At 38.7% G+C, this 13,311-nt stretch overlaps 2 protein-coding genes across 10 annotated transcripts in view; one reads left to right on the forward strand and one right to left on the reverse strand.

The window, feature by feature from the left end:
- The window catches only part of GPM6B (glycoprotein M6B), a 105,129-nt gene extending 100,372 nt beyond the window's left edge, over nt 1–4,757 (forward strand). For 3 of the 4 annotated variants that reach the window (XM_053387216.1, XM_053387218.1, XM_053387219.1), the window contains one exon: nt 75–4,757. In XM_053387216.1, coding sequence (XP_053243191.1) covers nt 75–224 — 150 coding nt within the window. In that variant the 3' untranslated portion in view covers nt 225–4,757. The remainder of the gene's footprint in view (nt 1–74) is intronic. The other variant, XM_053387217.1, reaches the window with a different exon arrangement.
- The window catches only part of OFD1 (OFD1 centriole and centriolar satellite protein), a 36,083-nt gene that overhangs the window by 6,023 nt on the left and 16,749 nt on the right, over nt 1–13,311 (reverse strand). For 3 of the 6 annotated variants that reach the window (XM_053387210.1, XM_053387212.1, XM_053387211.1), the window contains exons 16-23: nt 12,675–13,271; nt 11,917–12,064; nt 10,609–10,730; nt 8,659–8,775; nt 7,553–7,725; nt 5,772–5,936; nt 4,018–4,079; nt 3,192–3,570 (exon numbers count right to left, since the gene is read on the reverse strand). In XM_053387210.1, coding sequence (XP_053243185.1) covers nt 3,519–3,570; nt 4,018–4,079; nt 5,772–5,936; nt 7,553–7,725; nt 8,659–8,775; nt 10,609–10,730; nt 11,917–12,064; nt 12,675–13,271 — 1,436 coding nt within the window. In that variant the 3' untranslated portion in view covers nt 3,192–3,518. Of the gene's footprint in view, nt 1–3,191; nt 3,571–4,017; nt 4,080–5,771; nt 5,937–7,552; nt 7,726–8,658; nt 8,776–10,608; nt 10,731–11,916; nt 12,065–12,674; nt 13,272–13,311 lie in introns of those variants that run through there. The other 3 variants (XR_008330275.1, XM_053387213.1, XM_053387214.1) reach the window with 3 other exon arrangements.

Raw genomic sequence — 13,311 nt, forward strand, 5'->3', positions numbered from 1 at the left:
AAATTAATCTTACTAGCTGCCTGCTTTGCCTCTTGACATGCTCACTAGCCATCATGCTCACCCTTCTCTTCCAGATACACTTCCTCATGATACTGTCCTCTAACTGGGCCTACTTAAAGGATGCGAGCAAAATGCAGGCTTACCAGGATATCAAAGCAAAAGAAGAACAGGAGCTTCAGGATATCCAGTCTCGGTCCAAAGAGCAACTCAATTCTTACACATAAATGTTTGCCAGAAGAATTTTGTAGCTCTGACAAATCATCAAGCAGCTGCTCTGCAGAACAGATGCATGTCCAAGCAAATGCAGAAGTATAAAAACTTCACATTCATGCTCCTGGGCCATGATCATAGGGAAAATTTGCAGTGGATATCCTCCATTCCTTTAGCACTGCGATTGGAGGGGTTTTTTTGGGGGGGGGAGGGAGGGGAGAGAGGTTGTCTCTAGGCCACTTTAGAAAAACATGTTACCAAGTCAAGGATCTTTATGGATATCTCTTGGCAATTATAAAAGAATTACTGAAGGAACACGCTCCTTTCAAAACAGGCTACCACAGTTGGTATCCAGCCCTGCAATGACTAACAGATTTTAAAGGCTGTATATAATTACACAGATGTAAGTAACTAAGATTCTAGTATGACTAGTTATTCCCTTTCTTCTGAATACTGATAGTTGTGCTTATTTGATACGGTTTCAGGAAGTTACAAATAATCTTATTCAGTCTCTGTCAAAATTAAAACTGGATTTTGTGGACTAAATGCCAGAAGTGTTATTTTCTGAGCCACTCCCTTTTCATTGATGCTGTAATGAGCCACTGTTGTTCTACTGCACTTACCAGAGTAAGCTGGGCACTGTTGCCCAGAGATTGTTTTCTTTTAATTTTATACTGTTTGATGGAATGTAGACAGACCCTTGGATCAGGATAATGATCCCCTTCTCAGAAAATAAATGTCAGCTTTGCCTTAATATTTATTTTCTATAAATGTCTGAAGCATTTATATAGCAGTGGGAGATCATTATCATGTATTTTATCAAAGCAGAAAGTGTTACCTTGTTGAAATTATACTGATATAATTGTTTCAAGGGAGCAGATAACAATTTGTAGAACATAAAAACCCATAGCCATACAGAGCACAGGTCAACCACCCGTCTCAATTTTGGTGCTCAGCACGTTTATAGACAGTGCTTATTTGTTTTCTCTTTTAAGAAATTTGGTGTTCAGTAAAATATTGGGTGCCATTTTAAAAGTGTTTCCCACAAAATCTGCCTTCTAACATTTTCAGAAACATTCAGTGCTAGCTTGAGTACTAGTGATGGTATCTTTGGTGTGCTTTTTTTTAAATAAAACATTATATAAATGTTGGAGAAACTTTTAAGTACATCAGTGAGTTTTAAATCAGTAAAAAAGTCAAGTCATACATCCATGTTAATGTGTGGTTTGATTAGTTTTGAACGTTTGCTGAATATTAACATGCTCCTGTAGCTCATACAGAAGTGTATAAAGATAAAGGAAGCACATATTTCTTTAGAAAGTTTTTAAAGGAAAAAAATATTAATGTGGAAAAAACTTCAGGTATTACCTTGCATTTGAGTTTGTTACATGCCTAATCTGAATTTCTTTTTAAAGAGGCAAAATCTATATAGAGCAGATAAAAAATAGCTTAGTGTTTGTTTTTACCTGTTGCATGAAGGAAACAAATTTCTACAGCAATGCAGGTGATGTTCTTACTAGTCCAGTGTTTGCATAAAGGTAACGGACAGTGTCTTAAAGCCTAATTCTTTTCTAATTCTATGTAGCTATTTACTGGGAGTTTTTTGAAGTTTTGTTTAAGTAGTCTAATATTTTTTATGTAAAGAGCATTAAATTTTGCTATGTATAAATTTTTGTAACCTAACCGTGAATCAATATTTTCTATCAGTGCCAAGGGCTTCCTGTAGTTATATCCAAGTGTTACAATAAATATTTGTAGATAATAGAACCAATATTTGTGTATGCTTATTTTAAGAAGGTTTTGAAACAGTTGTAGCAGTATAGACAGCCATCCCAAAGCTAGTGTTTGGGTGACACATAATTGGAAGTTTTAGCATCTATTGAAAAATATGGCAACCAATGGACATAGGAAGATAGACCTTTCCCTGCATCTTATCAAGATGTGATATCCTTCAGTGCTAGGGTGCCTCTGTACTGAGTCTGACTTTCAAAAAGTGTGCGCATTATTTGGTTTACGGATTTGCCACTATCAGTTTACCTTTGGGGCAAAAAACAACAATAATGTATTTCACAGTTCAGGTTTGATACAGTTTGACATAAACATAAATTTGTTAGTTTCTGTCTCTTAAGAAATGAGAGCAGTCAAATTAGCAAACACAGATATGCAAAAGTGTTTTGAAAGATGCTCATCTGCAATGGCCTGCTCTCAGGAATTGATTTTGAATCAGAGTACTATTTGCTCAACTTTGTCTTAGGAGAACTGCTTGAGGCATGCCTGGCATCTCTCATAAACTCACTGCAAAAGTTTCCCATCTATAGTGTGTTTCATTATTTTAATGCAGTGTGGTCAAACTACATGAAACCAGGATATATTTCAACTTCCAAAATCTCTGGCATTTCAACAAATCAGGTGCCATCGATTCATCTGTACCAACATTTCCCACTAATTACAAAGCTTGTAAAGTGGGTTAATTCTTTCATCACTTTCCCAAGGAACTCTCCTCTAAAATGAATTGATAATATGATTCAATTTTAATGAGTTCAGACACAGTTGCCCCAGTTTTTCAGGCCAGTTTCATACTATGACAACCATTTCCAAAATTTAAACATCATAATAGTGTAAATCATCGTTTTCAATACCATGTACTTTTAATAGGAAGTAGTCCCAATTACAAGCACTTAATTTTTAAAGAGTGCTTGACTGAACTCTTGCTGATGCCCTAGTTTGTTTTTAAAGAGTAGCTAAAGGATGTGCAGCAGCAGTAAATTGTAGTGTCACTATTCAATAAAGTCAAAAGCTGCTTAAGCACATTACCCCAAAACTTAAATGTCTAAACACTGTTTTCATTCTAGAGCTTTGAGCTATGCTTTTATAGACAGCTGGTCAATCATCTGTAAAGTCTGTAATATAAACTCTGGAAGAAAACATTTCAAATAGATTTAAACACAGAATTTTCTATGACTGCTGCTTTATTTTTAAAAAAATACTCATTTGTAAAACAAGGTAAAGCAACCTGATTTGATTGTTTCCCCCACTGCCTCTATAAAAAGCTATCTTTATTGTACTGGCATATTTTAAACACGTAAAATTGGTTGGTCAGGTAGGAAGCATTTCTCTGAAACATTGTTTCAGTAGCACTGATAGCAACTTTGTGCCAACAAATAGCAATGTTTCACTTTTAGTATGTTCTTCCTGAATTATGCAGATGGCAATATTCCAATGTTCAGAATCTCACCCTCATTTGTGGTGCTTCCTCTGATGAAAAAGAAGTCCACTTCTCTGGTCAGGGAGCCCCTGCTAATTGATATTCACCAGAAATCATCATCAGGCTCTCCATGAAGAGTGGCTGCAGCACTAAAGCTGGAACACAGATAATAATGAATTTTGAAACAGTCTAATACACTTCCTTCTTAGGATTCTCATCTACCCTTCCCTCACACAGCATACACATCAAATCATAAGTCCCCCAATCATCTAGAGGAGGTTTTTTTAGGGGGAGGGATAATTTGGACACTTATAGGGATGTGGTGAAATCTCCTTCCCCAACATCTGCTATCACAAACAATCTATAAATAGAGACCTGCTCAAATAAACTTAGTATGCAATCCATTCTTTTGACATTTGCTTTAAAACTTTAACAAATCTTAATTCAACTGCAATACAGTAAAGATTACCAGACAAGTGTAATTAGTATGCAATTAAAAGTGTTTAATGGAAAGGATTTGTTTTAATGCAAAAAGGCCCCACTTGATAAAAAAGCAAAAATAAATATGAACCATACATGTCAAGCACTAGCAAGATACATACCTGTCCTCCTTTCCACTACCTGAGAGTTTCTCAGAAAATACTTCAGCTTCTTTCTTGAAGTCCTAATAGAGAAAAGAAAGTTGTTACTGGTTGCTTTTGTGTGGTCTCCACATTCCACTGCTACTCAAAAAAACAGGAATATGATTAGGTACTTAAAATTACCCTAAGTGCTATACAGAGAGTAGAAAGGACAGGTCACTGCCACGATGCATTATCATCTAACAGATACAATGTGAAAGGGAGAGGGAATGAAGGCGAACACACACATTCATGTTCTAGCTTGTACATGGCAAGGTGGAATGGCTCCTGGAGTGGGTCAGTTCTAGGAGTGAAGGTGCTAAATGGCAATTGGTGGTCTTTTCTCTCTGCTTTCAACCAACTGAAACAGCCACTGATAGAGACACAATCTTATTGACGGCAATGGGGTTTTTTGGTCTTTATTTCAGAAATAGCATGCTTATGTCTGAACAGCTTTGTAATGGAATTTGTTATCAGAAATTTTAGTTTGGCATATTTCACGTGTCCTGTTATTGGTTTTCTACCATAGTATGACCTTTTCCAGACAAAATTTTGTGGTCTCCATAGGTCTGTGGGTAATCTGAAACCTGTATGTTTAAACTGTTTAAAACCAGAATGTACACACTTAAGTATTTGCCCACTATTTTTTCTAGTATCATTGCCAAATTCAAATGATCTTGTATTTGTCAAAAGTGATCAGTGAATAAAAGATTAAGAAAGTAGTTTGATGCAAGAATTTGTATGTTACAAGACCAAGTAGAGATCACTGTACTGCAGCGTGATGGAATTATAGTGGTATCACTGCGTATTACCAATTCAAAATGGCTAACAGAGATCAACAGTAGAACAGATGTGGGGAACCGCCAACTGTTACTGTACTACAAATACCTATTATTACTGATCACAGACCAGGAGTTGGGAATTCAACAGCATCTGGAGGGCCACAGGTAAGCCACCCCCACAGTAGCAAATGATAGCGCTTTCCAGTGATTCGTTCAGATCGCTTACAGCATTCAGTCCTAGATATTGTGATGCACAGAGAGGATCTAACATTCTACTGTTCCTTTTTGAATTTGATATCATGCAGCAAAAAAGTGTAGCTATAAACAGCAGGTTTTGCCAAGCTGAACTCAAGTGTGGCTACTAGAAATTTATTGTATATGCATGAAGCATGACTCATTAAGCCAAAAAGCTGTAATCAAGGAAGTATGATGGTTTGGAATCCGTCCTTGTAAGCTAATCATTAATTCAGCTGAAGATGGTTAATTCTGGATAACCGCAAAGCAAGCTGCAGAAGAATCAGTTCAACTGCAAATATCCACAAGGTTTGCAACAACAAGCAAGTACATTGGAAATTTTTGTTGGTTATTAACCGAAATAATTTGGCAATACACTATTAAATGATCTCAAGTGGGGTAAACAAAAGCTAGACCTCAACATTTTAAATTAATTGGATCTTGTTGTACTCTTTAGTTGGTTGTGTACATGCTATCTTGCATGCTTGCTTGTCCAGTATGAAAAAGACAAAGGAACTACTGAGATTGTTCTTGGAGTACGTGAGTTCCAAACCTGATACATCTCAGGTGCATTAAACCACCATCTTGCTGACGCTAAGCACATCTGGTTCAGATCAGAACCTAGATGGGAGACCTCCTATTAATCACATGTATATTATCTTGGGGTCCATAATGGAAGAAAGCCAGGACATTAGATGTAAAAATAATGGACAACATCACCTCATTTGCAAACTCCTGCTCCCGATTCTGCTGTATTATTTTCATGTATTTTTCCAGTGGATTAGGAATAGCATCACCACCATGCTCTTCAGACTTTGAGATAATGGTTTCCAAATCTGCCACATCTTCATGCTTTTTCTCGGTTCCCAATGCCTCTTGCATACACTTTTATGAAACCAAAGAATGAATGCCATAAAACATTTTAACAGAGAAAAAAGGAATGCTCCACTAAAATGTGGCTCACTGGTAACATAATCCTACCTACACTCAGCATCCTATACTTTTATATAGTCCTTTAAGATCCTTATAAAAGAAACAGCACAAAATTAGTTGCAGCAAATTACCTGCAATAATGATGTCTCTTCACACACAAGTTAAATCTTCACTTCTGTTTGAAGTGGCATACTTCAACCAGAACTAAACTACATTTGATTATCAAATCCCCCATTTTACAGAAGTGCAACTGGCCTCAACCAGAAGTTGGGCATTTGATATTGCAATCCCATGCTATAGAGAACATTCTTCCAGCAGATTCAGCAGGCACCCTTGCTATTGACTTTCAGGTGACTCTTGAAGGCCTTTTATTAATGTTGAAAGCTCACTGTAGCAGCTTAATTTTTGATTTGCCAGTGACCTTAACCATTATCTGTATTTTGCTTTCTCAAATGGTGTTTTATGTCTTTAATGTTACACACAGTCCTGATATTTTATATGGTGGTTTAGAAATACTTGCATAAAAAAGTAAAACTTTGCTAAATGCAAAGTACTGTTAAAAAGTCAGTTCTCCAAGAGAATGTTTGTACTGGTCCCACTTTCCCCAGAACATATACTAAGAACAACTGATGCAGTTTACTTTCCATCTTTGGTGGTGTCAGATTAATGTGCCATATCTTGGTTTTATTACAGAAATGGTAAGAAATGCTGACCACTTAGTTCCTCATGAGGAAGTCCACTGGATGGGAAGGACTCCAGCCTGCCATTAGAAGTAGCAGGGCTGCAGCCTCCTATCATCAGAGCACCCCAAGACAGCATACTCTCAGAAGTGATCATTTATAAAAATTCCTATTCTGCACAAAGAGCTTCAAAAATAGCTGCTCTATAAACCATCTCCTTCTTCCAAAAGGAAGTATTCAAAGGTTGTCCAGTTCTTTTTTTGTAAAACACTTTCCTTTTCCCAGTACTGAGGCACTATGAATAATCCAACATAATAAATTTGATTTCTGTTCAACCAGGGTGGTTGGGATATAGTGGGGATATAATAAGAGCAGGGAAAACCCAATTTAATGCAGCTTTACAGCAGCTTACTCATATCCCTGGCAAATCAATATGGTGGTAAAATGGCAGGTGGCAAATAGCTTCTGATCTATCAATCTCCACCGGAAGGAAAACAAGTTCTGCAGAAATTCTATCAGCACACTGCACGCAACGGCCACTCCACAAAACTGCCTCTGAGAATCTGTTGTCTATACAGGCAGCCCCCCTATTTACACACATTTATGTTCCGAGGCACTGTGTGCATCGGTTCAGTTGTGTATACCTGAAACCCACTGAAAAAGCCTGCAAACACCCCACCCCCATTGCGCCCTTTAAGTGATGTCTTTATGACGTTTCCAGGTCACTTCTGGGTTCGGCGTGATGTGCATTTACAAGATCAAACACATACTGGACGCATGTAAATGGGGGGGGGGGCTGCCTGTATCTACAGTCCTAGTCCAGAAAAAGAAAGTACTCTTTAGTTTATAATAACTATTTTAAATCACCAAGACTCTGAAATGCATTACCAATTCTTCATTTGCTTTTTCCAGTTCTCCTTGCTCTCTTTCCAAAGTGTCCTGCCTCTCTTGCTGCCTTTTTCCTTCCCTCTCTTCCCATTTTTGCTCCTCCTCCTCCTCTTCTTCTTCCTCCTGTTCTTCAGGATGCTTTTGTTTCTCCAGGGCTGTTATTTCTGCTCCACCTAATACACAGAGGGCAGTATTAAGCAAAGAAAGACAGTTTTGCATTCCGAAGCATTAAATCAAACACAGTTAAAGTATATGGATGCATATTATTCCAAACAGATAAGTACTTAACAGTGCATAGAAAAGACTAATAATCCAGAGCAGAATATGTCAAGTCCTGCACAAACTGTATTCAGCTTCCTTTACCTCCATTTAATGTATATTGGTGATTTTCCAACTCTATGGCTGCCCAATAAACTCTCTACATAAGACTGTGTAAGATCACTAAGCTACAGAAAACCTACCTGTGCCTAGTCATCATGATGGTGCAGTAGGGTACAGAAATATATTAATGGTTAGGGTACATTTTGTTGAAATGTCACAAAACAAAACAAAATTTCAAGTACAGCAGTTTCAGCTGTCTAACAGAAATAGCAGGCTTGAGAAGAGGACTGCTGCAGGGCTCCCTGTCACAAATATTACCCTTTCAGCTGCCCCAATATGCAAACAAGAAACATGTTACTTCACAGAGCTTCTGTTTCTCTCAACATTTGCCCTCTGGAATCCCCATTTTCCATACAAATTGTTGAAAGTGGTCACTATGCAGGGAGAATAGTTACTATCAAACTCACTCCCCACCCATCTTGAGTTCCCCTAGGTTCCTCTGTTAAGCCCTCTACCCTTGTTGCCTTATCTTCAAATGTCTAACATAATTGTGTGCCTTCCTGTTACAGGTATGGAAAAGCTTAAAAATTATGTTCTTATGTTGACTGAAGCAGCTCTAAACTGAAATATATTATGAAGATATTCTGTTATGGAGAGTAGCCAGTTTAAAATAATACCATTTACTATATTTCAGACAAGATGCTGCAAAAGCTTCAGTTTCCATATACTTTGATAAACAAGCCATCTAAAATGGCTATTCACACTTGTTTGAACTGAAAACTCACTTATGTCCTGCTGTGAAGTGCCCGCTGCTGGCACAGTAGCCGGAACATGGCTTCCACTAACAATGTGAGATGGATGTGACACATCGCTTTCGAGCTGTTCTGGAATGTCCTCTTGATCTAGAGGAGAAGTAGGAACAATGCCCTCATTATTCTGCAATTATCAAAGCAGGGCAAAGAAATGGACACAGTGTGGGAATGACTGAGTTCAGAATGCATAAGTGTAAGCCATTAATTAAGTGCTCTTCTTGGCCAAGCCAACCATCACCCTAAGAATGAAGAAACTTCAAATGGGCTGTTTTAATCAGAATCATGGGACTGTCTGGCTTGGAAACTAGTTCTTACAATATGTTTCCTAAGCAAAGAGTCAAACAGCTTCAACTCAATGTGGACTTTGTAGGATTAAAATCCACCAATGAGACACAAGGATGAATGCAAAATATGGAGAGCCTGGTTGCATTTGAGTCACAAAACTTTCAAGTTTCCTATAGTTTTGCCTCTTCTCAAGCTGGAGTTTATTGGTGTTTGGTAGGGCCTGCAAGCATCATGTCCCTCTCCAGTTGTTTCAACTCCTCTATCACCATACATAAACATCACTGTAACAGGTTCTGTCAGAAAGCAGCAGTCTGTTATCTTTTAATATCAGGTTTTTCATTACTGTTATTATATACATCTTGTTTTTATAAGGAACAGCAACATCTGAAGGGCCACAACTGTCATCACCCATAAGCAATGGCCACATAGGCTGTGGCTTATCGGAGTTACAGTCCAACACCATCTGAAGTGCCAAAGGTTCTCCATCCCCAAAAAAGATTATATCAAAACATAACCTGGCTAATTTACAGGCTCAATATCCAGACGATTAGTCTGAGGTATCTATCACATGCAGCATGCCACACATCTTACAATTTTTTTGTATACCATGCCCCCCCTCCTCAGCCAAGCCTCTGCTGCCAGTGATAATGTATACATGTGTACACATGTGCCCATCCATCCTTTCATATCCATCTACAAACACTGAGAGAATCAACACAAGGAACTGTGTGATAGCAGCACAAGCCAGTAAGTTATAGTTGCATTTTTTTTGGGCAAAGCTTTAATTTGCACTCCCTCAATAGCTCTGTCCAACTAAAATTAGTTTGTACTGTATATCCAGTGCTGTAACCCTCTCTTTCATGCACTTACTGGTTTTCCCTCTGCATTGTCCAATTCAAACATTTTTCACTTTCATTAAATCTCATTATTTTACATCACATCTTCTAAGTTTTAAATCAGAGTTTCCAAACTATTCATGTTGGTGACACACATTTAAGACATGCATCATTTTGCAAAACAGTAATTCAATTTTACTAGCAAACTGGAAGTTAAAGTAAACCCTTTCCAGCCCCGGAAGGAGTGCAAGGAGCATTTGCGTGACACAACTACACACTGCAGCCAACACACTAATGTGTCACGACACACAGTTTGGAAAGCTCAGTTTTAAACTATCTCTAGTTTTTCATTTCCAGGTTGTGGCAAACATCAAATATACTAAAATGTCTATCAGAAGAGTGCCAGAGTTTCCCAAAGGCCTCACCAATATAACCAATATAACCTGTACAGCTTCAGCTTCTGCATATTTTCCTTTTCTACTAATGTGGTTTCCCAAGCCCAATGTGTAAGTCATACAATGTCCAATACCATTCCCACTAACATTTACACACATACATACACAAGGATTAGGCCAGGCTTCAGTTCTATGCATTTTATATGTTAAGACCATTACACAGTTGCCTGGTAAAAGGGGTGGCTTAAAAGGCACCCCCATTTCCTTAGAACAAGTTGAGAAGTTATGAAAAGCCAAAAAAAACACCAAGAGTCATACTTAGGAGATTTCTGGCTTTAAAAAAAAGTGGCTCCCAGATAAAAAAAATTCTGCATTGCTTCTTTCTGAAAAATATAGTAAAAACTTACATTTACTGGCAGACTCATCATTTCCAAGGTCAGAGTCATCATTTCCAAGGTCTTTATACAGGAGCCTCTCAGATTTTGCAGAGTCACTAACACCCTGAGTTTCACCTTGCTGCTGCTGAAGACTAAAAGGAAGGAAGGAGATGGGAGGAAAGTGATTATATTTAGTTTAGAAAAGTTTCTAAAATGTAAAGTTAATATAGTCCTGTGTCACATCTGCAGAGCACACCATGGGTATAACATAAAAGACATGAACATTAGTTACAAGAAAAGCTTATCAAAGCTCTTTGTTTTGCTCTTGTAGGAGGAGCCTTTATGCACAGTCTTCCCTATGCCAGCATCAACCATCAGAAAACTGAGTTAAGGTTGTATGGAGGGGAAAAACCATAGTCTGGATGACAGCTTCCATGCTGTCCAAGTGTTCTAATAATTCAGATTTCAGTCATAATATCCAGTATCTAAACTCATGATCTCATATTCACAATAGCAAGGTTGCCTCATCATTTTATCAACTTGCATACCACTGTATGCACTGTATACCTTCTTCCTGGTGCAGTATTACCAAACACACTAACTCTTAGGGGATACAGCTCTCAAAGTGGAACAACATGGTCAGGATAAAGGTAAAGGTAAAGGTACCCCTATCCGTACGGGCCAGTCGTGTCCAACTCTGGGGTTGCATGCTCATCTCGCTTAAGAGGCCGGGAGCCAGCGCTGTCCGCAGACACTTCCGGGTCACGTGGCCAGCGTGACGAAGCTGCTCTGGCGAGCCAGCACCAGCACAGCGCACGGAAACGCCGTTTACCTTCCCGCTATAAAGCGGTACCTATTTATCTACTTGCACTTAGGGGTCCTTTCGAACTGCTAGGTGGGCAGGAGCTGGGACAGAGCGAGGGGAGCTCACCCCGCTGCGGGGATTCGAACCGCCGACCATACGATCGGCAAGTCCTAGGCACTGAGGTTTTACCCACAGACCCACAAAAGTTAAGCAACCTCTACTCACTCACCACTACCCCCGAGTCTGCATGTTAGAGGCCCACTACTATCTCCATCTCTTTTTGAATGCAAGGGCACAGCCTTCAGCAGCAAAAAAACCACACAGCTTGTGTAAGGGATTAGCAAATGTTTGGTATAGCTCCATGTTTCTGTAATGTATTAAAAATGCAGTACACAAAAAGATACTGTAACCACTGAAGTGCCTGAGGATAAACCATGCTCTTGGAAGAACGTTTGATTATGGATATCAACAGGTAACACACAAATATGGGACATGACATAGCTGAAGATCTTTCGCTCCTATATAAACATTACCTTAGTTTTTGTTTGCAGGAGGCTGGGGAAGAAGAAACTGATATATTAGAAGCATGTTCAGGAGATGAAAGGTTGCCTGTTCTTTGAATGGGGGAGAGAGGCTGGTCTGCATTCTGATGAGGGGCAGCAAAAGATGAGGCAACTGTATCTGCAGAACAGAAGGCAACCACATATTACTGTGCAATAGTATCTGAACAGCTACTGTAAGCAACAAAACACTTAATACCAGTGATGTGCATTGGAAATTGTTCCTGGAAAACCACAGAATACTTTAAAGAGGGGTAAAAACACAGGAACATTGGAAGACTTTGGGTGCTTAAAAGATAGGCTTGGTACTCTCTAACACTGGTTTTCAGATTAGAAAAAAATTGGTTCATTGTGGAAAAAATACAAAATATTTTTTTCTGCACAGTACTTCTCACTTAAGGTTATCTCCATGTTTTTATTAAATAGCAGGAGCAAGAGTGTGTTTAATCAGAGTATACTGTGTGTGTGTGTGTGTGTGTGTGTGTACGTACACACACACACACACACACACACACACAAAGAGTCAGCAAGTAAAAGACTATCAGTTTCAATGATAAATAGTGTGGCATTAAAAGGGGCTTAGATGAAAAACAGCATTTCCATGCTTGCAGCAAGTAGAAATGGACCAAGGGAAGGAACCATCACGGCAGAAAACTCTTAATATCAGTAGCTCCTGATACCCACACAAAGCAACAACTTCACTCATAATTCATGAATATCAAATTGCTTACCTTCAGAAAACAGCTTGTTACTAATATTTCTCTTTGCTTTGGAAACAGGAGTAGAAGACAGACGTCTAGAAGTAGACTTCTTCCGTGGAGGGGTTAGATGATCTTTCAAGTGATCCCCATTTCCTGGTGTCCATCTATAGCTTTTATTTTTTTGGCAGTGAAAGGGTACTTCTTGGGAATATAGATCATCCTGTGCAAACCAAAGTCTTTGGCGAGATGCCATGTTAAAGTTACTTGCCATAGGTGAAGAGAATGTGGTTTTTGCTGGGCCAGCTGTGGTTTGAATGGCTCTGTATTGGTAATTCCTGTAGGCCTCTTCTAAATATTCAGCTTCTCTCTCCAATTCTTTTATTCTAGCCTTTGTATTAGCTACAAATTCTAAATCAGAATCTTGTGAAGTGTTAGATTTCAGCACGTGGTGATGATGTCTGGGGCTTGTACCATTTCCCATTCCAATAAAATCAGCCATTGGCTGTGTTTTCAGGAAAGCACCATCTATATAAATATCAGGAGGTACAGTCTTGTCACCAAACAAGTCAATGACAGAACGATCAACCAAAGAGGGCTTTGGATTCCGATATACTTCATTCTCTAATGCTACAGGCAAGAATTTAATAGAGATAAAGAAAACAATTTA

The sequence above is a fragment of the Podarcis raffonei genome, chromosome 4 (assembly GCF_027172205.1).
Source record: "Podarcis raffonei isolate rPodRaf1 chromosome 4, rPodRaf1.pri, whole genome shotgun sequence".
Classification (NCBI taxonomy): domain Eukaryota; kingdom Metazoa; phylum Chordata; class Lepidosauria; order Squamata; family Lacertidae; genus Podarcis; species Podarcis raffonei.